This window comes from Drosophila simulans, chromosome 2R, assembly GCF_016746395.2.
Source record: "Drosophila simulans strain w501 chromosome 2R, Prin_Dsim_3.1, whole genome shotgun sequence".
Classification (NCBI taxonomy): Eukaryota; Metazoa; Arthropoda; class Insecta; order Diptera; family Drosophilidae; genus Drosophila; species Drosophila simulans.
In genome coordinates, this window is record NC_052521.2 from 16,912,788 (window position 1) to 16,937,722 (window position 24,935).

Genomic DNA, 24,935 nt, shown 5'->3' on the forward strand with positions numbered 1-24,935 from the left:
ATTTATGAATGCTAATAACTTTTAAAGCTTTTCATTTAACTCAAATACAAATGGCCACCGCCAAAGCTAGATGGTGGGATGCATGATGGGGCGAGTCTGACATGTTTTGGCGGCTCTTTTTTGCCCACAAACACAGGAGCACAAAATGTCAACTTTTTGCCAACCGAAAATTGTCAAATGCACTGAATTTCAAGCGCCATACATTTATGTTGATGCGGTTTAAAAGTTTTTTAATTACATTTGCAGGGGACCCCGAACCACCCACCAAAAAAACGGCGACAACAGCCATTTCCTTTCGTCCACCCATCCGAAAAACACATCCACACTCGCGTCACTCATTCGGTATATTTAACGCTTTATGATTGTATTTTGTGTGGGGAAAATGTTTAAAACTCATTTAATTTGAAACAAATTAGAAACGATAACACACACAAGAGAGAAGTTGCTTTTGTGTTTAGAAACGATATTCCTCCTCTTCTACACTTGTTTTGGCACCTATTTTGACACTAATGGAGTGTGGTTTTTAGTCACAATTTAAGGAGCGTTGTTTATGTAATTGTGTTTATGATAATGGTAGAAAAAGAAAAAGGAAGCTTTGGCTAACAAGACTGCAAGACTGAACATTGTAATTAGCATGTGGGAAATTGTATTAATAACTGAAACTTAGGGCCTCTGTTTCTATATTTCGCTATGATCATTAACTGATGACATGCAGAACGTTTTTCTTGCATAACCATTAACCCATATTCAGCATTAGCCTCACATTCTCGACCCACTCACACGCTCGTCCTCTTGTCACTTGCTTGTCAATCATCCATCAAAGCCACACAAAACCCCATCGGGAGTATGAAAACTCGGGGCTACTTATCTTCACATTGAATGCTCGCAGAAACTGAAACTAATTGCTAAAACGCCTTGATGCCTGTGTAAGCAGTGGGGATTATGTAAAGACACTGGCAGGAAAGAAGAATCCTATCTCTAACCCTGAATCATAAAAATGTTTAGACAACAAACTGAGGCTGGGCGGGTCATCACTCATTTGGCCCAAGTAAATATGGCCTGGCTAACGAATGAGTGAATGTTATCAGTATTTTGGAATCTGCTGTGACCCAAATGTGTGGTGGGTCATAGCCAGAAGCTCGGATAGCAAAATCCCTGCTGACTTAGGAAAGTTTAAAGCACAACGAAAATTATTAACAAACTGCACAGCGTTCAGAAAATTAATCTTAGCCAATTGAAAGCTGAAAAATATACTTTTAAACCAAACGCCATGGAATGCTACTACTCTTCACACACTACTTTATACAAACTACCTACTTTGTAACTATGAATTATAAAGTGCAAGTCAGTATTCGATGTTAATGGAAAGTTTTATTTGATAATCAGATGGCGGGCTGTAGTTCGAACTTCAGAGTTTTGTAAAAGTATCTAAGAACTTTTACCAGAAGCCAATAAATTCGCAGATCCTAGGACAGCTTACGCTAATTAAAAATAGACTTTAAAGCCAACTGAAGCTTAGTTTTGGCCAAATGAAAGCTGAAGTTATATATGTACATATATGTAAAAACCTGACACCAAGAAAGAACCCGCAAGTCAGCATGGCTAGGTTGTTTCTCAGCGCAGCCAAGTAGATTGAAAGGGAATCACTAAACGAAGTTCAAAGTCCATCATCGCAAATTGTATAAATGCTGACTCGCCGAGACATTTAGCCAACAGTTTCAGTTCTAAAAGATTCTAAACAGCTCACGATCAGCATCATGAAAGTATTCATTGTGTTTGCCGCCCTTGCAGCTCTATCTGTGGCATCTGCCGCGGTAGGTCCTTTTGCTTGACCACCAGGAGTCTTTTAAAGATTTGTTCCTCTCTCAACAGGGTCTAACTGATTCGCAAAAGGCTGAGGCTAAGCAGAGAGCCAAGGCCTGCGCCAAACAGGAGGGAATCACGAAGGAGCAAGCCATTGCCCTGCGGTCTGGAAACTTTGCGGACTCCGATCCAAAGGTAAAATGCTTCGCCAACTGCTTCCTGGAGCAGAGCGGCCTGGTGGCCAATGGACAGATAAAACCTGACGTGGTTTTGGCCAAACTGGGTCCCATCGCCGGCGAAGCCAATGTCAAGGAGGTGCAGGCCAAGTGTGACTCGACCAAGGGAGCCGACAAGTGCGACACTAGCTACCTGCTGTACAAGTGCTACTACGAAAACCGCGCCCAAATCTAAGAAAAACTGTTTTTGATCTACGAAAGAATACTTGTTTCTTGAATTTTCACTTATTCTCAATAAAAATGTGACCAGGTTTCCCAAATAGGTGTGCAATCAATTTGAGAAAAAGCTTGAAATTGTTAATAGGCGTGCACATAGACAGTCAGCAAAATCTATTTAAAGTGCATCTTCAGTATTTGAATTTAAAAACCATAAAATGAACGGAACGCTTGCTCTAGTGTTTCTAGCCTGCATTTTCACTAAGTCATATTGCAATGTAAGTGACTATTCTGCACCACCTTATTTATTTCTTAAAATTGCTAGACCGTACTGGAAAGTAGTGGAAGCGAAATTATTAATGTTTTCCTTTTAAAAATGCAGTCATCTTAAAAATTAAGTACAATTAAATGTTATTGTGCCAGGTTAAATAACAAGCGTGTAACAGTCCCTGAGAACCGAAACCAACCGTTGATAATATGATTGATTTCTTCGAGTTGAGGATAATGTGTAAATAAGCATGGCTAATATACGAACTATAAAAGCCAGGGAAGATAGCTAATTCATGTTCTTGCGCACAAATTATCAATATGAAAGTATTCCTGTTGTTCATTTTGCTCTCTGCTATCTGGCTCCAGGCATTTTCTATGGTAAGCAATCGAAATAATGTTAAAATTCCTTACTCTAAAATGTCCAAGTTTTAGAAACCTTATGAAAAGGTAAAAGCCTGCTTGAAACGGCAGCTGGGGTATACAGTTACAGCAAATACCAAATTAGATGATAAAGATGACTCTCTTCAAAGCAAGTGTTTTTATCACTGCTTACTGGAAGTGAAAGGTGTCATTGCAAATGATGCGATCAGTTCCGAGCAACCGAGGAAAGTACTTGTAAAAAAGTATGGTATTACTGACACAGATGAATTGGAAAAAGCTGAACAAAAGTGTCATTCCGTCAAGGCTACCGGAAAATGTGAATTGGGATACCAAATCTTTAAATGCTACCAGTCCATTACCAAGCATTAGACTACTAAACAATTAATTTACATGACACTTTTTAACATTAATTTTTGAGAAACTTCACACGCGTACATAATAAAGTGTAAAACGAAAAATTAACTAAATACAAAATGTAATTTCTGAATCAAGCAGCCTTTGAATTTATGGAACTCTATGCCAAATGGGACTTCACCGTAGAACTTTCAGTAGAATAAAGGCTCTAGTCGGCATCACACTGTAGTCCCAACAATTTTTGGATCAAAATTTTCTTGATATTTATCTAGGCTAAAATTTTATCCGTAAGCTTTATTATGTCCAGCTATAGAAGATTATTTCGGGCAAAGCGCCTAATGAATTTGATGAAGGCTAATCGCGGAATGACCAGTACTGGCAAGCAACCGATTTTCGATGTGGAGACTAGAAAAGACTTTGAGCAACGTGTGATCAACAGCGATCGGCCGGTGGTTGTGGACTTTCATGCCAGGTGAGCTTACCTTTCAGTTAGATGGAACCATGTAAAGACATTGTTCCGACCATCCTGATCAGCTGGTGCTGTCCATGCAAGGCTCTGGCCCCTCGACTGGAGAACGTTGTGTCCGAGCAGGAAGGTCGAGTGAGATTGGCCCGGGTCGATATTGATGAGCATGGGGAACTGGCCCTCGACTACAACGTGGGGTCCGTTCCTTCATTGGTGGTCATCAGCAACGGCAAGGTGGTAAATCGAATGGTTGGCCTGCAGACCAGCGAATACCTACGCAAGTGGCTCCTTAAGGCGGTGCCACACCCACCACCTGAGGATACGGAAAACTAGATCAGCATGTCACTAGGGAGTGAGATAACACGTTCATTGTAGGCTAGCTTTCAGTTTTATTAAACCACGTTCTCAGCAACACGTTTTTAATTAATTTTCGATTTAACAAGTTCCTTAGGTGCGTGCACTCGAAGAAATAAAGAACCAATTATGTGGATTATAAGTACATACCAAATGTTGTGAATAACTAGCACTATTTAAATTTCGAATATATAAAAAAGTAAAGCTTTAAAATTGTTAAAAGAATAAATACTTAGATACCCAAGTGCCTTTTGGGGAATTGCGCTCAGTGTACTACTCTTCAAATAGCTTCAGCTCTGGGCGCCCAGTGGCGGCAATTCAAAATGCAAACAAAGTCTCGTCTCGTGTTCAAACAATTTGCGGATCGGTGATGGGAGGAGAAGCACACTGGCAGGAACAAATACAAAACGTATATCAATTGTTTGTATATTTGTTTGCCAAAAACAACAAGCTTACTCGCTCTCCATGTGTCTGTATACTTTTGTTGTGTATATCCCTGCTGTCTAGGCGATGTGAATGCATGGGGGAATGTCTAATTGATTTTGGTAATGTTGCTTTTTAATGAAGTGTCACAAATGTGCTGCTTGCGATGATGCATGTGGTGTCGAGCAGCATTTAGCAGCAACATTCCCTCAGGAACCCAAAAGAAACACAATTAATGCCGTCTACTGTCGGTGGTAAATTAATTATAGACGCAAAACAACATGGCTACATGGGGAAAATAAGATATAAACGATTCCACAGACTTTAAAATCTAAATATTATAGTATCTAATTAGAAATATCTAATTATAAATATAGTATTAATCAAAATGAATAAGCATACATATTGTAAATAGAAGTAATCACTATATAGATAACATAACACCCACCTTCCAGCATTTAAAAGCTGATCTTTAAATAAACACCGATTTCAAGAGCTAGAAAACGAAGCTCACGAACCTGAAAAGCTCCATCGTCACCAAGGCCCATTAGCTCAGTTGGTTAGAGCGTCGTGCTAATAACGCGAAGGTCGCGGGTTCGATCCCCTCATGGGCCATGATTTTTTTATATTGTCTATTATAATAAGTATTTCAGTTTCCAAACGAAATAACATGCCGCAATTAAAATTGTTCAGTAAAAGTGTTGGGTATGTACAGTCCGCAGTAAAGTTTGTTTGTGCCGGACTGCCGGATCCACAAAATAGATTTGCCGCAATGTAATTGAGTATTTGTATTCAATTAAGACTTATTTCAATATTTGCATAAATACAGCAGACAGCCAGCAGACTGGTGAGAGTTGAATCGAGTTGAGTCGAGTCGAGTGGTATGCAGTCCAGTTGAGTCCTCATGCGGATATAAATCCCTCATATGCTCGAGCATAATTTGGTGAAACGAAACTTGGACAAACACAGTCGAGATTCGAGGGGATGGCGAAAGGATGCTCTTCAGCGTGGACAACACCAGGACATAAAATCTCCGGGATGTCGACGAGGTGTGGGTGCATGTGTGCACACTGTCTGATTTTGACAGCCCGCATAAAGCGAGCAAAGGACCACGGTCCTCGCTGCCTAGGTAAACACTTGTAGAATGGGCCAGCTAAATGCACTACCTCCTGGACACTTCACCCCTTAGTTTCACAGTGCGTGGAAATGGCGACACAAACTGCAACATATATTCATTTTTATTATGCAAACATTGCTTTAATTACATTATTTTTGCGTATACGCCCGGCAAACAAACTTTACCCACTTCACGTGTGTGGCGCTCAGCTTTTCACTGCCCCTCATCGCCCTGATCAATCACTGGAAAATTGGATTTTCATATGTGCTGCACTCTCTCTCAGCCTGCCTCACCATTCATCCGCATCGCTTTCGGATGGAGCTTATGCAATTTCCGTTGCCCACCGTTGCCTTGTGGCGGCAAAAATCAATCGTTGCCCCTCCCACGAACAGCAGTCGTCCGTCGTTTGACAAGCACAAACACAAACTTAATCAGTACCCATGGATTGGTCAATAATTTTTAAATACAAATCAAGTGTTAACTGGGGGCTTAATTGTGGGTTGGCCACCGATCAGGCAATAAAAAGCACGCCCACCTCGTGCACCGTTTTTATTTGAGAAAATGTAAAAAAAAAGAAAAAATACATGTTAATTTGATTTTGTGGTTTTTGTTGTATTTAACAAACACGGTTTTTTTTACGTAAACTAATGTTTAGTAATGTTCCAATTTAAATGAAAGGTAAATTTAAGACTGTTATATATCTAAAATACTTTAACATTTAGTTTTCAATGACTCCCCTTTAATTGCTAAGAATCGGAACTCATGGAAACCACAAATACCCCCCAAAACACTGACAACGTGGGATTTTAACACTCGCCAACTGACTGCGTTGAGCTCAATTCAGGCGGAACCCTTTTTCTGTCTCAATAGAAAAGCCGGGGACTCTACGTGCAGGCGGAAATGTGTCCAGTTCATTTTTTTTTTTTTTTTTACATTTTCTTTTACCGTCTATCGAATACGCCGGATGCCAGGCTGACGGAAATTCGATTTATTTTCATCAATATTCAATGTCATTGCAACATCTTCGTGTGGAAAACCAAAAGCGTACATCAAGCATGTCACCCAACGAAAACGACAGAGAGCCAACAACCCGCAAGGAGAACAACCTAACCCCTTCAGTCCAATGGAAATGGACTTTGTGGCTTGAAACTTTTTGGGGGTTTTGCTATTAAAATTTGATATGCATGTTGGTTGTTGTCTCGTTGTCGCAGCTGCACGTGCAGCAGGCGACGAACAAACCACCGGTAACCACCCACCATCATCCCAAACCAACCAAATTTTCCCCTCCCCACTTTGCCAGGTGAAACTGTCGCAGTGTAGAGCAGCTTTTGGCCATTCGCCGTCCATGGGGGCTGTGCCAAACTTGACGCGCTCTGCCATTGCATATTTAAACAAATTTATTTGCAATTTAGTGCTTGCGGTTGGTTTCCATTGGCCCGCAAACCTCGCCCCACCAATTCTGGATGGTTTTGTGCAATTTCATGGCGCGCTTTTAAGTGGCGCGAAAATTAATTAAAATTTTTGCCATTTATTGACAAATATGTCAATTTGATTGGCATACAGGGTTGGTAGCTCCCTGCGAGTCTGAGCATTAATAGTAACTTGGTCGGCATCCCTGTTTTTTTTTTTTAATTTTCAAAAATATTTAAGCACCTTTAAAGGAAAGGTCCCCCAAATTTAATAGCGCGAATCCCGAACTCCTGCCTCGTAGCCGTATCGCATCTCTTAGCAATGCAAACAGAAGCGGCAAAAACCAACAGAGTCGCACTCGGCGAGTGGTTATTAAAGCCGTATCTGTGCCACTGGGCAAAATACATGCCTCAATGTGATGCAGAGCCTCAGCAGATGTGTGGGAGCGTGCTGCAAGTGCGCGATAAGAGACGTGGCCACCACGGTACCAAGTAAACACATAATCCACGTAAGCTGGAGCCGGTGACACGCATTGAGGTATGAGCAAAAATAAATTTCAACAATCAAACTCTTTAAAATAATGGATTCGATATGGTATTAATGCAGATTATTAATAAATTGCCTGACATTTCTTTCCTAGCAGAGAAAAAAAAATTCAAACAGAATCTACTATTTAGCAGAGCAAGGTTTCGATCCTCGGACCTCTGGGTTATGGGCCCAGCACGCTTCCACTGCGCCACTCTGCTTGTAAAACGTTGAGCACAATGTTCAATATGAGATAACGTGCAACATTTAAGCACCCTTGAATTTCTTATATGAATTTAGATTATTGATCTGGGTTTTAAGACATTTACTCAGCTAAGAATGATTTTCATATTTTCATATTGTACTACGAATGAATTATATGGTCTTATTTTTATTACATAACCATTAACATATTGCAAATAAAATGAATTTCTTAAGACAGTAAATAATGCCAGTCATCCCATCCAGTCAACGCCGCTTACTGATATTCAACATAGCGCTCTATCAATTGTAAGCAGAGTGGCGCAGTGGAAGCGTGCTGGGCCCATAACCCAGAGGTCCGAGGATCGAAACCTTGCTCTGCTATGGAGTATTACGCAAGTGCGAATTATTTTAATTTGACTTTTGCAAAAATATATTTATATACTTTTTAATCAGAACTATATAAGTTGCTTTACTATATCTTATATTAATGAAATTATTATTATTATTATCTATATGTATAATATTGACTTTTTGGTGTTTGGGTGGTTCGAGTTAAATATGTGCAAAAAACTACACACCTTTTGAAGTCAAAGAAAAAATTTTCCCATACCGGGAATCGAACCCGGGCCTTCTGGGTGAAAGCCAGATATCCTAGCCACTAGACCATATGGGACACTCTGTCGCCGTTTGATTTACGTCTGTATTTTAAGTCCAAGCAAAAAAAATCAGCTTTAAAGTGAATTTGATTGTTTTGTTTTACAACGATATTCAAAGAACTAAGAATAAATTGGTAAATTTAAATATCTCTGCCTTACAAAAAGCGGATAATATACAAATTAATAATTTAGTTACCTTCTTAAAATCTAAGCGGATACAGATATGTACTATGTTGAAAATTTATTTGAAGACCATGCAATAGCTCACATGTCCAACTTCTTACTTTAAAATGGCAAAATATATCCACACACCAAAAATAGATCACGCCGACCATTTGCAATTTAGCATTTTTTTTACAACGCAAAGTGTTTGGTCCTTTGGCGTGTGCTTTTTAATTTAATTTTCGTAGGCCCGCCATGCACTTCAAACCGCTGGCACAAGCTCGCACATGAATAACGAACTCTCAACTCCCATCGCCCACTAACCGAGCCAAGCGAACAACACCCACCCCACCATGGCGCTTCGGCTTACAAAAGCACAGTCGAGAGCCGAAACCACGTGGCGCCCGCTTTCATGCGCTTCGTTTAGCAAAGTGGATGTTAAGTGTAATGCGATTTTTATGTAAATTTTTGGCGAAAAAAATAGCCAAACATGTTTGCACACGGGCAGGGCAGAGGAGCCAACACAGCTCGTCGATGTTCGTTGCCACGGTCACGGCCAGCTTTACAGCGAGACAAACAGCAACAAATGACTGGTCACACCCACAACCCATTCAAACTCCATCCACACGAATCCTGAAAATGAACAGACAATATCATTCCGTACGACGAACTAAAGTACCGAAAATACGTTTTCTTATCTCTTAAGTTTAAATTTTGCTTCATATATATTAGTTAAAAAAGTTCATTAGTTGGAAGACCATCAGTTAAACCGACAACTCTAGGCAGGAGCAACCCCGTCAGAGTCGTGGTACTAAATTATAATCACTCAGGAGTCATAATTTCGTAACATCAACTGGCCTTTTAGTATTTGGGTAGAACGTCAGTCTACCACTACTAATGACAATCGTTCCGTTGAAAACAGCGACCTGTAATTCGACGAAGAACTAGAACAGCTTGGGAATTTTTGGAGACCACAATACAAAAAAACAACTGATAATGTCTTACACAAAGTATCTAAAAGAGGGCGCTCTAGAACTAAGCAACGAAAAACCCAATAGATGTCGCTTTAAACGAAAATGCCATAGATGAATATAAAGTGATCTTTGTTTTTGTGAGCAAAAATTTAATAATTCCCATACCGGGAATCGAACCCGGGCCTTCTGGGTGAAAGCCAGATATCCTAGCCACTAGACCATATGGGACACCAACAGAAACGTGTCAAAACGCGCTTTTGATCATGTATTAATACCATCTTGAACGTATTAAACTTACCTTCGAAAACGAATGAGACACATTAGAAGTTCTTAACATGTTGCATTTGGATTGGTTTTTTTAATGAATTAGAAAATATACATTATATAATCATACAAATTCCAATGAAATTATTTTATATTATTAATAATTATTATAATTATACATATAATATATGTATATAACAATGCCTATATATACCCTATAGAGTAAATACCTAAATGAATTAGAAAATATTAATAGCTTAATGATAAAAATTTCAATAAAGTATTAATATATACATAAATAAAAAAATTGAATTGCATTTTGTCAAAAAGTCATTTCCTTCCCATACCGGGAATCGAACCCGGGCCTTCTGGGTGAAAGCCAGATATCCTAGCCACTAGACCATATGGGATACATTTAATCGAAACCCAATGTTAGTCAAAACCCAATGTTAGTTTCAGTTCCAAAGTCTTTGCAACCAGGTGTATATGTTAACACCTGTGAAATTTTTCCGAAACATGACGCGTCACAACAAAAAATAAAACAAAATTATAGTCGCTTGTTCCCATACCGGGAATTGAACCCGGGCCTCCCGGGTGAGAGCCGGGTATCCTAACCACTAGACAATATGGGAGACGCACTTATTTCGTCAAATAACATATTTACACGAAAACCTTATAGAGTTGCTTTAAATTACCTCAATGTCATTCTTCATATGCAATATGAAAACTCATATGCATATATACACTTTTTTACAAGCACAGTACGTATTCATAGAAACTATAAAACGGTTGTGGTTCATAAGATACATGTATATTAAACTTTATGAGACATTTTAGTGAGAAAGTCAATGTGATATAATATGGTCCTGCTCCAACCAGATGTGTGACTTGGTCCAAACTTATCCCGATATTTGCTTGCAAACTACTTCTTTTATCGTATCGAAGTACTTGTTAATCATAGCTTTAGCTTACCATAGCAATGTTTCGCTCTTAGTGCCAACTTTGCAACCTAATATGTTTATTGGCAATACAAGAACTGTCTCCCATATTGTCTAGTGGTTAGGATACCCGGCTCTCACCCGGGAGGCCCGGGTTCAATTCCCGGTATGGGAATTATTGTAACGAGTAAGCTTTCAAAGCTGGCTTCTATTTTTTTTTTTTTTTTTTTACAGAAAAAACTTAATTTTCATCTTTGATGACAAAATCAAGAAAAAATAAGAAGTATTTTTTGGACATATAATAAATTTAATTATTTAAATCGACCGCGATGTATATGTTTTTTGTTAGCATCTAACTCCAATATACATATGCAGATTTGCGTTATGGTAAAAAAATATGTAGCGACTGTATAAACTGTTAAATATCCTCTTTTTCCACCTGATTAGAATCTTTGCACTATACCTTAATTCAAAGACTCTAAAAAATGATATTGTCTTTGCTTAATTTTATATTAATGGTATCAAAAATTTCATTTTGTGCGATTAGATAACATATCCCATATTGTCTAGTGGTTAGGATACCCGGCTCTCACCCGGGAGGCCCGGGTTCAATTCCCGGTATGGGAATTAATGCAAGTACATTTTATAACCATTATTTTAGTTTGCACGAAATAATAACAAGAATTAAAAATCCGAATAACTTTATTACGACGCACCAAAAGCTGCGTAAGTGGAACGCTGCTTAATTTCGGTGATCGGACGAGAAGCGATGTATTCAGCGTGGTATGGTCGTTGGCGAAAGTCGCTGGGCTAAACAGTGTCCTTATACTCTGATATTCAGTTATGCCCATAGACTGAAATAGACTGTTTTTGTACCATTGGGTTTTAGATATCGTAATAAAGATATAAAAGATTAATGAGTGGAAGACAAAATTTGAAATTAGGTGAACAAAGTTTTCATTCTGATTTGTAGCCAATAGCCAATAATGCTAGAATAAAAACTAAGAAGGCAGCAGGCAGCAGGCAGCAGGCAGCAAAGAGTTGTGGACGAGGCCAACAACACGCGGTGTTCCCAAGCGGCCCCTCATCTAAGTACTAACCGCGCCCGACGCTGCTTAATTTCGGTGATCGGACGAGAACCGATGTATTCAGCGTGGTATGGTCGTTGGCGAAAGTCGCTGGGCTAAACAGTGTCCTTATACTCTGATATTCAGTTATGCCCATAGACTGAAATAGACTGTTTTTGTACCATTGGGTTTTAGATATCGTAATAAAGATATAAAAGATTAATGAGTGGAAGACAAAATTTGAAATTAGGCGAACAAAGTTTTCATTCTGATTTGTAGCCAATAGCCAATAATGCTAGAATAAAAACTAAGAAGGCAGCAGGCAGCAGGCAGCAGGCAGCAAAAAGTTGTGGACGAGGCCAACAACACGCGGTGTTCCCAAGCGGTCCCCCATCTAAGTACTAACCGCGCCCGACGCTGCTTAATTTCGGTGATCGGACGAGAACCGATGTATTCAGCGTGGTATGGTCGTTGGCGAAAGTCGCTGGGCTAAACAGTGTCCTTATACTCTGATATTCAGTTATGCCCATAGACTGAAATAGACTGTTTTTGTACCATTGGGTTTTAGATATCGTAATAAAGATATAAAAGATTAATGAGTGGAAGACAAAATTTGAAATTAGGTGAAAAAAGTTTTCATTCTGATTTGTAGCCAATAGCCAATAATGCTAGAATAAAAACTAAGAAGGCAGCAGGCAGCAGGCAGCAGGCAGCAAAAAGTTGTGGACGAGGCCAACAACACGCGGTGTTCCCAAGCGGTCCCCCATCTAAGTACTAACCGCGCCCGACGCTGCTTAATTTCGGTGATCGGACGAGAACCGATGTATTCAGCGTGGTATGGTCGTTGGCGAAAGTCGCTGGGCTAAACAGTGTCCTTATACTCTGATATTCAGTTATGCCATAGACTGAAATAGACTGTTTTTGTACCATTGGGTTTTAGATATCGTAATAAAGATATAAAAGATTAATGAGTGGAAGACAAAATTTGAAATTAGGTGAACAAAGTTTTCATTCTGATTGGTAGCCAATAGCCAATAATGCTAGAATAAAAACTAAGAAGGCAGCAGGCAGCAGGCAGCAAAAAGTTGTGGACGAGGCCAACAACACGCGGTGTTCCCAAGCGGTCCCCATCTAAGTACTAACCGCGCCCGACGCTGCTTAATTTCGGTGATCGGACGAGAACCGATGTATTCAGCGTGGTATGGTCGTTGGCGAAAGTCGCTGGGCTAAACAGTGTCCTTATACTCTGATATTCAGTTATGCCCATAGACTGAAATAGACTGTTTTTGTACCATTGGGTTTTAGATATCGTAATAAAGATATAAAAGATTAATGAGTGGAAGACAAAATTTGAAATTAGGTGAACAAAGTTTTCATTCTGATTTGTAGCCAATAGCCAATAATGCTAGAATAAAAACTAAGAAGGTAGCAGGCAGCAGGCAGCAGGCAGCAAAAAGTTGTGGACGAGGCCAACAACACGCGGTGTTCCCAAGCGGTCCCCCATCTAAGTACTAACCGCGCCCGACGCTGCTTAATTTCGGTGATCGGACGAGAACCGATGTATTCAGCGTGGTATGGTCGTTGGCGAAAGTCGCTGGGCTAAACAGTGTCCTTATACTCTGATATTCAGTTATGCCCATAGACTGAAATAGACTGTTTTTGTACCATTGGGTTTTAGATATCGTAATAAAGATATAAAAGATTAATGAGTGGAAGACAAAATTTGAAATTAGGTGAACAAAGTTTTCATTCTGATTTGTAGCCAATAGCCAATAATGCTAGAATAAAAACTAAGAAGGCAGCAGGCAGCAGGCAGCAGGCAGCAAAAAGTTGTGGACGAGGCCAACAACACGCGGTGTTCCCAAGCGGTCCCCCATCTAAGTACTAACCGCGCCCGACGCTGCTTAATTTCGGTGATCGGACGAGAACCGATGTATTCAGCGTGGTATGGTCGTTGGCGAAAGTCGCTGGGCTAAACAGTGTCCTTATACTCTGATATTCAGTTATGCCCATAGACTGAAATAGACTGTTTTTGTACCATTGGGTTTTAGATATCGTAATAAAGATATAAAAGATTAATGAGTGGAAGACAAAATTTGAAATTAGGTGAACAAAGTTTTCATTCTGATTTGTAGCCAATAGCCAATAATGCTAGAATAAAAACTAAGAAGGCAGCAGGCAGCAGGCAGCAGGCAGCAAAAAGTTGTGGACGAGGCCAACAACACGCGGTGTTCCCAAGCGGTCCCCCATCTAAGTACTAACCGCGCCCGACGCTGCTTAATTTCGGTGATCGGACGAGAACCGATGTATTCAGCGTGGTATGGTCGTTGGCGAAAGTCGCTGGGCTAAACAGTGTCCTTATACTCTGATATTCAGTTATGCCCATAGACTGAAATAGACTGTTTTTGTACCATTGGGTTTTAGATATCGTAATAAAGATATAAAAGATTAATGAGTGGAAGACAAAATTTGAAATTAGGTGAACAAAGTTTTCATTCTGATTTGTAGCCAATAGCCAATAATGCTAGAATAAAAACTAAGAAGGCAGCAGGCAGCAGGCAGCAGGCAGCAAAAAGTTGTGGACGAGGCCAACAACACGCGGTGTTCCCAAGCGGTCCCTCATCTAAGTACTAACCGCGCCCGACGCTGCTTAATTTCGGTGATCGGACGAGAACCGATGTATTCAGCGTGGTATGGTCGTTGGCGAAAGTCGCTGGGCTAAACAGTGTCCTTATACTCTGATATTCAGTTATGCCCATAGACTGAAATAGACTGTTTTTGTACCATTGGGTTTTAGATATCGTAATAAAGATATAAAAGATTAATGAGTGGAAGACAAAATTTGAAATTAGGTGAACAAAGTTTTCATTCTGATTTGTAGCCAATAGCCAATAATGCTAGAATAAAAACTAAGAAGGCAGCAGGCAGCAGGCAGCAAAAAGTTGTGGACGAGGCCAACAACACGCGGTGTTCCCAAGCGGTCCCCCATCTAAGTACTAACCGCGCCCGACGCTGCTTAATTTCGGTGATCGGACGAGAACCGATGTATTCAGCGTGGTATGGTCGTTGGCGAAAGTCGCTGGGCTAAACAGTGTCCTTATACTCTGATATTCAGTTATGCCCATAGACTGAAATAGACTGTTTTTGTACCATTGGGTTTTAGATATCGTAATAAAGATATAAAAGATTAATGAGTGGAAGACAAAATTTGAAATTAGGTGAACAAAGTTTTCATTCTGATTTGTAGCCAATAGCCAATAATGCTAGAATAAAAACTAAGAAGGCAGCAGGCAGCAGGCAGCAGGCAGCAAAAAGTTGTGGACGAGGCCAACAACACGCGGTGTTCCCAAGCGGTCCCCCATCTAAGTACTAACCGCGCCCGACGCTGCTTAATTTCGGTGATCGGACGAGAACCGATGTATTCAGCGTGGTATGGTCGTTGGCGAAAGTCGCTGGGCTAAACAGTGTCCTTATACTCTGATATTCAGTTATGCCCATAGACTGAAATAGACTGTTTTTGTACCATTGGGTTTTAGATATCGTAATAAAGATATAAAAGATTAATGAGTGGAAGACAAAATTTGAAATTAGGTGAACAAAGTTTTCATTCTGATTTGTAGCCAATAGCCAATAATGCTAGAATAAAAACTAAGAAGGCAGCAGGCAGCAGGCAGCAGGCAGCAAAAAGTTGTGGACGAGGCCAACAACACGCGGTGTTCCCAAGCGGTCCCCCATCTAAGTACTAACCGCGCCCGACGCTGCTTAATTTCGGTGATCGGACGAGAACCGATGTATTCAGCGTGGTATGGTCGTTGGCGAAAGTCGCTGGGCTAAACAGTGTCCTTATACTCTGATATTCAGTTATGCCCATAGACTGAAATAGACTGTTTTTGTACCATTGGGTTTTAGATATCGTAATAAAGATATAAAAGATTAATGAGTGGAAGACAAAATTTGAAATTAGGTGAACAAAGTTTTCATTCTGATTGGTAGCCAATAGCCAATAATGCTAGAATAAAAACTAAGAAGGCAGCAGGCAGCAGGCAGCAAAAAGTTGTGGACGAGGCCAACAACACGCGGTGTTCCCAAGCGGTCCCCCATCTAAGTACTAACCGCGCCCGACGCTGCTTAATTTCGGTGATCGGACGAGAACCGATGTATTCAGCGTGGTATGGTCGTTGGCGAAAGTCGCTGGGCTAAACAGTGTCCTTATACTCTGATATTCAGTTATGCCCATAGACTGTTTTTGTACCATTGGGTTTTAGATATCGTAATAAAGATATAAAAGATTAATGAGTGGAAAACAAAATTTGAAATTAGGTGAACAAAGTTTTCATTCTGATTTGTAGCCAATAGCCAATAATGCTAGAATAAAAACTAAGAAGGCAGCAGGCAGCAGGCAGCAGGCAGCAAAAAGTTGTGGACGAGGCCAACAACACGCGGTGTTCCCAAGCGGTCCCCCATCTAAGTACTAACCGCGCCCGACGCTGCTTAATTTCGGTGATCGGACGAGAACCGATGTATTCAGCGTGGTATGGTCGTTGGCGAAAGTCGCTGGGCTAAACAGTGTCCTTATACTCTGATATTCAGTTATGCCCATAGACTGTTTTTGTACCATTGGGTTTTAGATATCGTAATAAAGATATAAAAGATTAATGAGTGGAAAACAAAATTTGAAATTAGGTGAACAAAGTTTTCATTCTGATTTGTAGCCAATAGCCAATAATGCTAGAATAAAAACTAAGAAGGCAGCAGGCAGCAGGCAGCAGGCAGCAAAAAGTTGTGGACGAGGCCAACAACACGCGGTGTTCCCAAGCGGTCCCCCATCTAAGTACTAACCGCGCCCGACGCTGCTTAATTTCGGTGATCGGACGAGAACCGATGTATTCAGCGTGGTATGGTCGTTGGCGAAAGTCGCTGGGCTAAACAGTGTCCTTATACTCTGATATTCAGTTATGCCCATAGACTGAAATAGACTGTTTTTGTACCATTGGGTTTTAGATATCGTAATAAAGATATAAAAGATTAATGAGTGGAAGACAAAATTTGAAATTAGGTGAACAAAGTTTTCATTCTGATTTGTAGCCAATAGCCAATAATGCTAGAATAAAAACTAAGAAGGCAGCAGCAGGCAGCAGGCAGCAGGCAGCAAAAAGTTGTGGACGAGGCCAACAACACGCGGTGTTCCCAAGCGGTCCCTCATCTAAGTACTAACCGCGCCCGACGCTGCTTAATTTCGGTGATCGGACGAGAACCGATGTATTCAGCGTGGTATGGTCGTTGGCGAAAGTCGCTGGGCTAAACAGTGTCCTTATACTCTGATATTCAGTTATGCCCATAGACTGAAATAGACTGTTTTTGTACCATTGGGTTTTAGATATCGTAATAAAGATATAAAAGATTAATGAGTGGAAGACAAAATTTGAAATTAGGTGAACAAAGTTTTCATTCTGATTTGTAGCCAATAGCCAATAATGCTAGAATAAAAACTAAGAAGGCAGCAGGCAGCAGGCAGCAGGCAGCAAAAAGTTGTGGACGAGGCCAACAACACGCGGTGTTCCCAAGCGGTCCCCCATCTAAGTACTAACCGCGCCCGACGCTGCTTAATTTCGGTGATCGGACGAGAACCGATGTATTCAGCGTGGTATGGTCGTTGGCGAAAGTCGCTGGGCTAAACAGTGTCCTTATACTCTGATATTCAGTTATGCCCATAGACTGAAATAGACTGTTTTTGTACCATTGGGTTTTAGATATCGTAATAAAGATATAAAAGATTAATGAGTGGAAGACAAAATTTGAAATTAGGTGAACAAAGTTTTCATTCTGATTTGTAGCCAATAGCCAATAATGCTAGAATAAAAACTAAGAAGGCAGCAGGCAGCAGGCAGCAAAAAGTTGTGGACGAGGCCAACAACACGCGGTGTTCCCAAGCGGTCCCCCATCTAAGTACTAACCGCGCCCGACGCTGCTTAATTTCGGTGATCGGACGAGAACCGATGTATTCAGCGTGGTATGGTCGTTGGCGAAAGTCGCTGGGCTAAACAGTGTCCTTATACTCTGATATTCAGTTATGCCCATAGACTGAAATAGACTGTTTTTGTACCATTGGGTTTTAGATATCGTAATAAAGATATAAAAGATTAATGAGTGGAAGACAAAATTTGAAATTAGGTGAACAAAGTTTTCATTCTGATTTGTAGCCAATAGCCAATAATGCTAGAATAAAAACTAAGAAGGCAGCAGGCAGCAGGCAGCAGGCAGCAGGCAGCAAAAAGTTGTGGACGAGGCCAACAACACGCGGTGTTCCCAAGCGGTCCCCCATCTAAGTACTAACCGCGCCCGACGCTGCTTAATTTCGGTGATCGGACGAGAACCGATGTATTCAGCGTGGTATGGTCGTTGGCGAAAGTCGCTGGGCTAAACAGTGTCCTTATACTCTGATATTCAGTTATGCCCATAGACTGAAATAGACTGTTTTTGTACCATTGGGTTTTAGATATCGTAATAAAGATATAAAAGATTAATGAGTGGAAGACAAAATTTGAAATTAGGTGAACAAAGTTTTCATTCTGATTTGTAGCCAATAGCCAATAATGCTAGAATAAAAACTAAGAAGGCAGCAGGCAGCAGGCAGCAGGCAGCAAAAAGTTGTGGACGAGGCCAACAACACGCGGTGTTCCCAAGCGGTCCCCCATCTAAGTACTAACCGCGCCCGACGCTGCTTAATTTCGGTGATCGGACGAGAACCGATGTATTCAGCGTGGTATGGTCGTTGGCGAAAGTCGCTGGGCTAAACAGTGTCCTTATACTCTGATATTCAGTTATGCCCATAGACTGAAATAGACTGTTTTTGTACCATTGGGTTTTAGATATCGTAATAAAGATATAAAAGATTAATGAGTGGAAGACAAAATTTGAAATTAGGTGAACAAAGTTTTCATTCTGATTGGTAGCCAATAGCCAATAATGCTAGAATAAAAACTAAGAAGGCAGCAGGCAGCAGGCAGCAAAAAGTTGTGGACGAGGCCAACAACACGCGGTGTTCCCAAGCGGTCCCCCATCTAAGTACTAACCGCGCCCGACGCTGCTTAATTTCGGTGATCGGACGAGAACCGATGTATTCAGCGTGGTATGGTCGTTGGCGAAAGTCGCTGGGCTAAACAGTGTCCTTATACTCTGATATTCAGTTATGCCCATAGACTGAAATAGACTGTTTTTGTACCATTGGGTTTTAGATATCGTAATAAAGATATAAAAGATTAATGAGTGGAAGACAAAATTTGAAATTAGGTGAACAAAGTTTTCATTCTGATTTGTAGCCAATAGCCAATAATGCTAGAATAAAAACTAAGAAGGCAGCAGGCAGCAGGCAGCAGGCAGCAGGCAGCAAAAAGTTGTGGACGAGGCCAACAACACGCGGTGTTCCCAAGCGGTCCCTCATCTAAGTACTAACCGCGCCCGACGCTGCTTAATTTCGGTGATCGGACGAGAACCGATGTATTCAGCGTGGTATGGTCGTTGGCGAAAGTCGCTGGGCTAAACAGTGTCCTTATACTCTGATATTCAGTTATGCCCATAGACTGAAATAGACTGTTTTTGTACCATTGGGTTTTAGATATCGTAATAAAGATATAAAAGATTAATGAGTGGAAGACAAAATTTGAAATTAGGTGAACAAAGTTTTCATTCTGATTTGTAGCCAATAGCCAATAATGCTAGAATAAAAACTAAGAAGGCAGCAGGCAGCAGGCAGCAAAAAGTTGTGGACGAGGCCAACAACACGCGGTGTTCCCAAGCGGTCCCCCATCTAAGTACTAACCGCGCCCGACGCTGCTTAATTTCGGTGATCGGACGAGAACCGATGTATTCAGCGTGGTATGGTCGTTGGCGAAAGTCGCTGGGCTAAACAGTGTCCTTATACTCTGATATTCAGTTATGCCCATAGACTGAAATAGACTGTTTTTGTACCATTGGGTTTTAGATATCGTAATAAAGATATAAAAGATTAATGAGTGGAAGACAAAATTTGAAATTAGGTGAACAAAGTTTTCATTCTGATTTGTAGCCAATAGCCAATAATGCTAGAATAAAAACTAAGAAGGCAGCAGGCAGCAGGCAGCAAAAAGTTGTGGACGAGGCCAACAACACGCGGTGTTCCCAAGCGGTCCCCCATCTAAGTACTAACCGCGCCCGACGCTGCTTAATTTCGGTGATCGGACGAGAACCGATGTATTCAGCGTGGTATGGTCGTTGGCGAAAGTCGCTGGGCTAAACAGTGTCCTTATACTCTGATATTCAGTTATGCCCATAGACTGAAATAGACTGTTTTTGTACCATTGGGTTTTAGATATCGTAATAAAGATATAAAAGATTAATGAGTGGAAGACAAAATTTGAAATTAGGTGAACAAAGTTTTCATTCTGATTGTAGCCAATAGCCAATAATGCTAGAATAAAAACTAAGAAGGCAGCAGGCAGCAGGCAGCAAAAAGTTGTGGACGAGGCCAACAACACGCGGTGTTCCCAAGCGGTCCCCCATCTAAGTACTAACCGCGCCCGACGCTGCTTAATTTCGGTGATCGGACGAGAACCGATGTATTCAGCGTGGTATGGTCGTTGGCGAAAGTCGCTGGGCTAAACAGTGTCCTTATACTCTGATATTCAGTTATGCCCATAGACTGAAATAGACTGTTTTTGTACCATTGGGTTTTAGATATCGTAATAAAGATATAAAAGATTAATGAGTGGAAGACAAAATTTGAAATTAGGTGAACAAAGTTTTCATTCTGATTTGTAGCCAATAGCCAATAATGCTAGAATAAAAACTAAGAAGGCAGCAGGCAGCAGGCAGCAGGCAGCAGGCAGCAAAAAGTTGTGGACGAGGCCAACAACACGCGGTGTTCCCAAGCGGTCCCCATCTAAGTACTAACCGCGCCCGACGCTGCTTAATTTCGGTGATCGGACGAGAACCGATGTATTCAGCGTGGTATGGTCGTTGGCGAAAGTCGCTGGGCTAAACAGTGTCCTTATACTCTGATATTCAGTTATGCCCATAGACTGAAATAGACTGTTTTTGTACCATTGGGTTTTAGATATCGTAATAAAGATATAAAAGATTAATGAGTGGAAGACAAAATTTGAAATTAGGTGAACAAAGTTTTCATTCTGATTTGTAGCCAATAGCCAATAATGCTAGAATAAAAACTAAGAAGGCAGCAGGCAGCAGGCAGCAAAAAGTTGTGGACGAGGCCAACAACACGCGGTGTTCCCAAGCGGTCCCCCATCTAAGTACTAACCGCGCCCGACGCTGCTTAATTTCGGTGATCGGACGAGAACCGATGTATTCAGCGTGGTATGGTCGTTGGCGAAAGTCGCTGGGCTAAACAGTGTCCTTATACTCTGATATTCAGTTATGCCCATAGACTGAAATAGACTGTTTTTGTACCATTGGGTTTTAGATATCGTAATAAAGATATAAAAGATTAATGAGTGGAAGACAAAATTTGAAATTAGGTGAACAAAGTTTTCATTCTGATTGTAGCCAATAGCCAATAATGCTAGAATAAAAACTAAGAAGGCAGCAGGCAGCAGGCAGCAAAAAGTTGTGGACGAGGCCAACAACACGCGGTGTTCCCAAGCGGTCCCCCATCTAAGTACTAACCGCGCCCGACGCTGCTTAATTTCGGTGATCGGACGAGAACCGATGTATTCAGCGTGGTATGGTCGTTGGCGAAAGTCGCTGGGCTAAACAGTGTCCTTATACTCTGATATTCAGTTATGCCCATAGACTGTTTTTTGTACCATTGGGTTTTAGATATCGTAATAAAGATATAAAAGATTAATGAGTGGAAGACAAAATTTGAAATTAGGTGAACAAAGTTTTCATTCTGATTTGTAGCCAATAGCCAATAATGCTAGAATAAAAACTAAGAAGGCAGCAGGCAGCAGGCAGCAGGCAGCAAAAAGTTGTGGACGAGGCCAACAACACGCGGTGTTCCCAAGCGGTCCCCCATCTAAGTACTAACCGCGCCCGACGCTGCTTAATTTCGGTGATCGGACGAGAACCGATGTATTCAGCGTGGTATGGTCGTTGGCGAAAGTCGCTGGGCTAAACAGTGTCCTTATACTCTGATATTCAGTTATGCCCATAGACTGAAATAGACTGTTTTTGTACCATTGGGTTTTAGATATCGTAATAAAGATATAAAGATTAATGAGTGGAAGACAAAATTTGAAATTAGGTGAACAAAGTTTTCATTCTGATTTGTAGCCAATAGCCAATAATGCTAGAATAAAAACTAAGAAGGCAGCAGGCAGCAGGCAGCAGGCAGCAAAAAGTTGTGGACGAGGCCAACAACACGCGGTGTTCCCAAGCGGTCCCCCATCTAAGTACTAACCGCGCCCGACGCTGCTTAATTTCGGTGATCGGACGAGAACCGATGTATTCAGCGTGGTATGGTCGTTGGCGAAAGTCGCTGGGCTAAACAGTGTCCTTATACTCTGATATTCAGTTATGCCCATAGACTGAAATAGACTGTTTTTGTACCATTGGGTTTTAGATATCGTAATAAAGATATAAAAGATTAATGAGTGGAAGACAAAATTTGAAATTAGGTGAACAAAGTTTTCATTCTGATTTGTAGCCAATAGCCAATAATGCTAGAATAAAAACTAAGAAGGCAGCAGGCAGCAGGCAGCAGGCAGCAAAAAGTTGTGGACGAGGCCAACAACACGCGGTGTTCCCAAGCGGTCCCCCATCTAAGTACTAACCGCGCCCGACGCTGCTTAATTTCGGTGATCGGACGAGAACCGATGTATTCAGCGTGGTATGGTCGTTGGCGAAAGTCGCTGGGCTAAACAGTGTCCTTATACTCTGATATTCAGTTATGCCCATAGACTGAAATAGACTGTTTTTGTACCATTGGGTTTTAGATATCGTAATAAAGATATAAAAGATTAATGAGTGGAAGACAAAATTTGAAATTAGGTGAACAAAGTTTTCATTCTGATTTGTAGCCAATAGCCAATAATGCTAGAATAAAAACTAAGAAGGCAGCAGGCAGCAGGCAGCAGGCAGCAAAAAGTTGTGGACGAGGCCAACAACACGCGGTGTTCCCAAGCGGTCCCCCATCTAAGTACTAACCGCGCCCGACGCTGCTTAATTTCGGTGATCGGACGAGAACCGATGTATTCAGCGTGGTATGGTCGTTGGCGAAAGTCGCTGGGCTAAACAGTGTCCTTATACTCTGATATTCAGTTATGCCCATAGACTGAAATAGACTGTTTTTGTACCATTGGGTTTTAGATATCGTAATAAAGATATAAAAGATTAATGAGTGGAAGACAAAATTTGAAATTAGGTGAACAAAGTTTTCATTCTGATTTGTAGCCAATAGCCAATAATGCTAGAATAAAAACTAAGAAGGCAGCAGGCAGCAGGCAGCAGGCAGCAAAAAGTTGTGGACGAGGCCAACAACACGCGGTGTTCCCAAGCGGTCCCCCATCTAAGTACTAACCGCGCCCGACGCTGCTTAATTTCGGTGATCGGACGAGAACCGATGTATTCAGCGTGGTATGGTCGTTGGCGAAAGTCGCTGGGCTAAACAGTGTCCTTATACTCTGATATTCAGTTATGCCCATAGACTGAAATAGACTGTTTTTGTACCATTGGGTTTTAGATATCGTAATAAAGATATAAAAGATTAATGAGTGGAAGACAAAATTTGAAATTAGGTGAACAAAGTTTTCATTCTGATTTGTAGCCAATAGCCAATAATGCTAGAATAAAAACTAAGAAGGCAGCAGGCAGCAGGCAGCAGGCAGCAGGCAGCAAAAAGTTGTGGACGAGGCCAACAACACGCGGTGTTCCCAAGCGGTCCCCATCTAAGTACTAACCGCGCCCGACGCTGCTTAATTTCGGTGATCGGACGAGAACCGATGTATTCAGCGTGGTATGGTCGTTGGCGAAAGTCGCTGGGCTAAACAGTGTCCTTATACTCTGATATTCAGTTATGCCCATAGACTGAAATAGACTGTTTTTGTACCATTGGGTTTTAGATATCGTAATAAAGATATAAAAGATTAATGAGTGGAAGACAAAATTTGAAATTAGGTGAACAAAGTTTTCATTCTGATTTGTAGCCAATAGCCAATAATGCTAGAATAAAAACTAAGAAGGCAGCAGCAGCAGGCAGCAGGCAGCAAAAAGTTGTGGACGAGGCCAACAACACGCGGTGTTCCCAAGCGGTCCCCCATCTAAGTACTAACCGCGCCCGACGCTGCTTAATTTCGGTGATCGGACGAGAACCGATGTATTCAGCGTGGTATGGTCGTTGGCGAAAGTCGCTGGGCTAAACAGTGTCCTTATACTCTGATATTCAGTTATGCCCATAGACTGAAATAGACTGTTTTTGTACCATTGGGTTTTAGATATCGTAATAAAGATATAAAAGATTAATGAGTGGAAGACAAAATTTGAAATTAGGTGAACAAAGTTTTCATTCTGATTGTAGCCAATAGCCAATAATGCTAGAATAAAAACTAAGAAGGCAGCAGGCAGCAGGCAGCAGGCAGCAAAAAGTTGTGGACGAGGCCAACAACACGCGGTGTTCCCAAGCGGTCCCCCATCTAAGTACTAACCGCGCCCGACGCTGCTTAATTTCGGTGATCGGACGAGAACCGATGTATTCAGCGTGGTATGGTCGTTGGCGAAAGTCGCTGGGCTAAACAGTGTCCTTATACTCTGATATTCAGTTATGCCCATAGACTGAAATAGACTGTTTTTGTACCATTGGGTTTTAGATATCGTAATAAAGATATAAAAGATTAATGAGTGGAAGACAAAATTTGAAATTAGGTGAACAAAGTTTTCATTCTGATTTGTAGCCAATAGCCAATAATGCTAGAATAAAAACTAAGAAGGCAGCAAACAGCAGGCAGCAGGCAGCAAAAAGTTGTGGACGAGGCCAACAACACGCGGTGTTCCCAAGCGGTCCCCATCTAAGTACTAACCGCGCCCGACGCTGCTTAATTTCGGTGATCGGACGAGAACCGATGTATTCAGCGTGGTATGGTCGTTGGCGAAAGTCGCTGGGCTAAACAGTGTCCTTATACTCTGATATTCAGTTATGCCCATAGACTGAAATAGACTGTTTTTGTACCATTGGGTTTTAGATA

At 41.2% G+C, this 24,935-nt stretch overlaps 3 protein-coding genes, 1 long non-coding RNA gene and 45 other non-coding genes across 49 annotated transcripts; 7 read left to right on the plus strand and 42 right to left on the minus strand.

The window, feature by feature from the left end:
- Positions 1-1,695: 1,695 nt before the first annotated feature.
- LOC6735304 (general odorant-binding protein 56d) lies at positions 1,696-2,299 on the plus strand. Its single transcript, XM_002082228.3, has 2 exons — positions 1,696-1,814; positions 1,873-2,299. The coding sequence occupies exons 1-2, from the start codon at positions 1,758-1,760 to the stop codon at positions 2,212-2,214; spliced, it is 399 nt and encodes a 132-aa protein (XP_002082264.1). The 5' UTR covers positions 1,696-1,757; the 3' UTR covers positions 2,215-2,299.
- Positions 2,300-2,582: 283 nt separating this feature from the next.
- Positions 2,583-3,333, plus strand: LOC6735305. The gene is made up of 2 exons (XM_016168529.3): positions 2,583-2,843; positions 2,898-3,333. The coding sequence occupies exons 1-2, from the start codon at positions 2,784-2,786 to the stop codon at positions 3,213-3,215; spliced, it is 378 nt and encodes a 125-aa protein (XP_016028655.1). The 5' UTR covers positions 2,583-2,783; the 3' UTR covers positions 3,216-3,333.
- Positions 3,334-3,386: 53 nt separating this feature from the next.
- On the plus strand, positions 3,387-4,078 carry LOC6735306 (thioredoxin, mitochondrial). Its single transcript, XM_002082230.4, has 2 exons — positions 3,387-3,672; positions 3,735-4,078. The coding sequence occupies exons 1-2, from the start codon at positions 3,500-3,502 to the stop codon at positions 3,997-3,999; spliced, it is 438 nt and encodes a 145-aa protein (XP_002082266.1). The 5' UTR covers positions 3,387-3,499; the 3' UTR covers positions 4,000-4,078.
- Positions 4,079-4,984: 906 nt separating this feature from the next.
- Trnai-aau lies at positions 4,985-5,058 on the plus strand. Its single transcript has one exon. It is a non-coding gene; the product is annotated as a tRNA-Ile (tRNA).
- Positions 5,059-7,644: 2,586 nt separating this feature from the next.
- Trnam-cau lies at positions 7,645-7,716 on the minus strand. The gene has a single exon. It is a non-coding gene; the product is annotated as a tRNA-Met (tRNA).
- Positions 7,717-8,008: 292 nt separating this feature from the next.
- Positions 8,009-8,080, plus strand: Trnam-cau. Its single transcript has one exon. It is a non-coding gene; the product is annotated as a tRNA-Met (tRNA).
- Positions 8,081-8,300: 220 nt separating this feature from the next.
- Trnae-uuc lies at positions 8,301-8,372 on the minus strand. Its single transcript has one exon. It is a non-coding gene; the product is annotated as a tRNA-Glu (tRNA).
- Positions 8,373-8,883: 511 nt separating this feature from the next.
- Positions 8,884-9,440, minus strand: LOC120284430. The gene is made up of 2 exons (XR_005543676.2): positions 9,206-9,440; positions 8,884-9,150 (listed from the first exon to the last, which is right to left on the minus strand). It is a non-coding gene; the product is annotated as an uncharacterized LOC120284430 (long non-coding RNA).
- A 207-nt stretch (positions 9,441-9,647) lies between these two features.
- On the minus strand, positions 9,648-9,719 carry Trnae-uuc. The gene has a single exon. It is a non-coding gene; the product is annotated as a tRNA-Glu (tRNA).
- Positions 9,720-10,093: 374 nt separating this feature from the next.
- On the minus strand, positions 10,094-10,165 carry Trnae-uuc. The gene has a single exon. It is a non-coding gene; the product is annotated as a tRNA-Glu (tRNA).
- Positions 10,166-10,315: 150 nt separating this feature from the next.
- Positions 10,316-10,387, minus strand: Trnae-cuc. Its single transcript has one exon. It is a non-coding gene; the product is annotated as a tRNA-Glu (tRNA).
- A 409-nt stretch (positions 10,388-10,796) lies between these two features.
- On the plus strand, positions 10,797-10,868 carry Trnae-cuc. Its single transcript has one exon. It is a non-coding gene; the product is annotated as a tRNA-Glu (tRNA).
- Positions 10,869-11,248: 380 nt separating this feature from the next.
- Trnae-cuc lies at positions 11,249-11,320 on the plus strand. Its single transcript has one exon. It is a non-coding gene; the product is annotated as a tRNA-Glu (tRNA).
- Positions 11,321-11,744: 424 nt separating this feature from the next.
- LOC120284512 lies at positions 11,745-11,863 on the minus strand. The gene has a single exon (XR_005543790.1). It is a non-coding gene; the product is annotated as a 5S ribosomal RNA (ribosomal RNA).
- Positions 11,864-12,117: 254 nt separating this feature from the next.
- LOC120284492 lies at positions 12,118-12,236 on the minus strand. The gene has a single exon (XR_005543770.1). It is a non-coding gene; the product is annotated as a 5S ribosomal RNA (ribosomal RNA).
- A 254-nt stretch (positions 12,237-12,490) lies between these two features.
- LOC120284552 lies at positions 12,491-12,609 on the minus strand. Its single transcript, XR_005543830.1, has one exon. It is a non-coding gene; the product is annotated as a 5S ribosomal RNA (ribosomal RNA).
- Positions 12,610-12,855: 246 nt separating this feature from the next.
- LOC120284504 lies at positions 12,856-12,973 on the minus strand. Its single transcript, XR_005543782.1, has one exon. It is a non-coding gene; the product is annotated as a 5S ribosomal RNA (ribosomal RNA).
- A 254-nt stretch (positions 12,974-13,227) lies between these two features.
- Positions 13,228-13,346, minus strand: LOC120284563. Its single transcript, XR_005543841.1, has one exon. It is a non-coding gene; the product is annotated as a 5S ribosomal RNA (ribosomal RNA).
- Positions 13,347-13,600: 254 nt separating this feature from the next.
- LOC120284574 lies at positions 13,601-13,719 on the minus strand. Its single transcript, XR_005543852.1, has one exon. It is a non-coding gene; the product is annotated as a 5S ribosomal RNA (ribosomal RNA).
- A 254-nt stretch (positions 13,720-13,973) lies between these two features.
- LOC120284585 lies at positions 13,974-14,092 on the minus strand. Its single transcript, XR_005543863.1, has one exon. It is a non-coding gene; the product is annotated as a 5S ribosomal RNA (ribosomal RNA).
- A 254-nt stretch (positions 14,093-14,346) lies between these two features.
- Positions 14,347-14,465, minus strand: LOC120284496. The gene has a single exon (XR_005543774.1). It is a non-coding gene; the product is annotated as a 5S ribosomal RNA (ribosomal RNA).
- A 247-nt stretch (positions 14,466-14,712) lies between these two features.
- LOC120284498 lies at positions 14,713-14,831 on the minus strand. The gene has a single exon (XR_005543776.1). It is a non-coding gene; the product is annotated as a 5S ribosomal RNA (ribosomal RNA).
- A 254-nt stretch (positions 14,832-15,085) lies between these two features.
- Positions 15,086-15,204, minus strand: LOC120284509. The gene has a single exon (XR_005543787.1). It is a non-coding gene; the product is annotated as a 5S ribosomal RNA (ribosomal RNA).
- A 254-nt stretch (positions 15,205-15,458) lies between these two features.
- On the minus strand, positions 15,459-15,577 carry LOC120284520. Its single transcript, XR_005543798.1, has one exon. It is a non-coding gene; the product is annotated as a 5S ribosomal RNA (ribosomal RNA).
- A 247-nt stretch (positions 15,578-15,824) lies between these two features.
- On the minus strand, positions 15,825-15,943 carry LOC120284531. Its single transcript, XR_005543809.1, has one exon. It is a non-coding gene; the product is annotated as a 5S ribosomal RNA (ribosomal RNA).
- Positions 15,944-16,187: 244 nt separating this feature from the next.
- LOC120284542 lies at positions 16,188-16,306 on the minus strand. Its single transcript, XR_005543820.1, has one exon. It is a non-coding gene; the product is annotated as a 5S ribosomal RNA (ribosomal RNA).
- A 244-nt stretch (positions 16,307-16,550) lies between these two features.
- Positions 16,551-16,669, minus strand: LOC120284547. The gene has a single exon (XR_005543825.1). It is a non-coding gene; the product is annotated as a 5S ribosomal RNA (ribosomal RNA).
- Positions 16,670-16,926: 257 nt separating this feature from the next.
- LOC120284497 lies at positions 16,927-17,045 on the minus strand. The gene has a single exon (XR_005543775.1). It is a non-coding gene; the product is annotated as a 5S ribosomal RNA (ribosomal RNA).
- Positions 17,046-17,299: 254 nt separating this feature from the next.
- On the minus strand, positions 17,300-17,418 carry LOC120284548. Its single transcript, XR_005543826.1, has one exon. It is a non-coding gene; the product is annotated as a 5S ribosomal RNA (ribosomal RNA).
- Positions 17,419-17,665: 247 nt separating this feature from the next.
- Positions 17,666-17,784, minus strand: LOC120284549. Its single transcript, XR_005543827.1, has one exon. It is a non-coding gene; the product is annotated as a 5S ribosomal RNA (ribosomal RNA).
- Positions 17,785-18,045: 261 nt separating this feature from the next.
- On the minus strand, positions 18,046-18,164 carry LOC120284550. The gene has a single exon (XR_005543828.1). It is a non-coding gene; the product is annotated as a 5S ribosomal RNA (ribosomal RNA).
- Positions 18,165-18,418: 254 nt separating this feature from the next.
- LOC120284551 lies at positions 18,419-18,537 on the minus strand. Its single transcript, XR_005543829.1, has one exon. It is a non-coding gene; the product is annotated as a 5S ribosomal RNA (ribosomal RNA).
- Positions 18,538-18,784: 247 nt separating this feature from the next.
- On the minus strand, positions 18,785-18,903 carry LOC120284553. The gene has a single exon (XR_005543831.1). It is a non-coding gene; the product is annotated as a 5S ribosomal RNA (ribosomal RNA).
- A 261-nt stretch (positions 18,904-19,164) lies between these two features.
- LOC120284499 lies at positions 19,165-19,283 on the minus strand. The gene has a single exon (XR_005543777.1). It is a non-coding gene; the product is annotated as a 5S ribosomal RNA (ribosomal RNA).
- A 247-nt stretch (positions 19,284-19,530) lies between these two features.
- On the minus strand, positions 19,531-19,649 carry LOC120284554. The gene has a single exon (XR_005543832.1). It is a non-coding gene; the product is annotated as a 5S ribosomal RNA (ribosomal RNA).
- Positions 19,650-19,896: 247 nt separating this feature from the next.
- Positions 19,897-20,015, minus strand: LOC120284555. Its single transcript, XR_005543833.1, has one exon. It is a non-coding gene; the product is annotated as a 5S ribosomal RNA (ribosomal RNA).
- A 246-nt stretch (positions 20,016-20,261) lies between these two features.
- Positions 20,262-20,380, minus strand: LOC120284556. The gene has a single exon (XR_005543834.1). It is a non-coding gene; the product is annotated as a 5S ribosomal RNA (ribosomal RNA).
- A 261-nt stretch (positions 20,381-20,641) lies between these two features.
- On the minus strand, positions 20,642-20,759 carry LOC120284505. Its single transcript, XR_005543783.1, has one exon. It is a non-coding gene; the product is annotated as a 5S ribosomal RNA (ribosomal RNA).
- Positions 20,760-21,006: 247 nt separating this feature from the next.
- Positions 21,007-21,125, minus strand: LOC120284557. Its single transcript, XR_005543835.1, has one exon. It is a non-coding gene; the product is annotated as a 5S ribosomal RNA (ribosomal RNA).
- A 246-nt stretch (positions 21,126-21,371) lies between these two features.
- LOC120284558 lies at positions 21,372-21,490 on the minus strand. The gene has a single exon (XR_005543836.1). It is a non-coding gene; the product is annotated as a 5S ribosomal RNA (ribosomal RNA).
- Positions 21,491-21,735: 245 nt separating this feature from the next.
- On the minus strand, positions 21,736-21,854 carry LOC120284559. The gene has a single exon (XR_005543837.1). It is a non-coding gene; the product is annotated as a 5S ribosomal RNA (ribosomal RNA).
- A 253-nt stretch (positions 21,855-22,107) lies between these two features.
- On the minus strand, positions 22,108-22,226 carry LOC120284560. The gene has a single exon (XR_005543838.1). It is a non-coding gene; the product is annotated as a 5S ribosomal RNA (ribosomal RNA).
- Positions 22,227-22,480: 254 nt separating this feature from the next.
- Positions 22,481-22,599, minus strand: LOC120284561. Its single transcript, XR_005543839.1, has one exon. It is a non-coding gene; the product is annotated as a 5S ribosomal RNA (ribosomal RNA).
- Positions 22,600-22,853: 254 nt separating this feature from the next.
- Positions 22,854-22,972, minus strand: LOC120284562. The gene has a single exon (XR_005543840.1). It is a non-coding gene; the product is annotated as a 5S ribosomal RNA (ribosomal RNA).
- Positions 22,973-23,226: 254 nt separating this feature from the next.
- LOC120284564 lies at positions 23,227-23,345 on the minus strand. The gene has a single exon (XR_005543842.1). It is a non-coding gene; the product is annotated as a 5S ribosomal RNA (ribosomal RNA).
- A 261-nt stretch (positions 23,346-23,606) lies between these two features.
- On the minus strand, positions 23,607-23,724 carry LOC120284506. Its single transcript, XR_005543784.1, has one exon. It is a non-coding gene; the product is annotated as a 5S ribosomal RNA (ribosomal RNA).
- Positions 23,725-23,977: 253 nt separating this feature from the next.
- LOC120284565 lies at positions 23,978-24,096 on the minus strand. The gene has a single exon (XR_005543843.1). It is a non-coding gene; the product is annotated as a 5S ribosomal RNA (ribosomal RNA).
- Positions 24,097-24,349: 253 nt separating this feature from the next.
- Positions 24,350-24,468, minus strand: LOC120284566. Its single transcript, XR_005543844.1, has one exon. It is a non-coding gene; the product is annotated as a 5S ribosomal RNA (ribosomal RNA).
- A 254-nt stretch (positions 24,469-24,722) lies between these two features.
- Positions 24,723-24,840, minus strand: LOC120284507. The gene has a single exon (XR_005543785.1). It is a non-coding gene; the product is annotated as a 5S ribosomal RNA (ribosomal RNA).
- Positions 24,841-24,935: the final 95 nt, after the last annotated feature.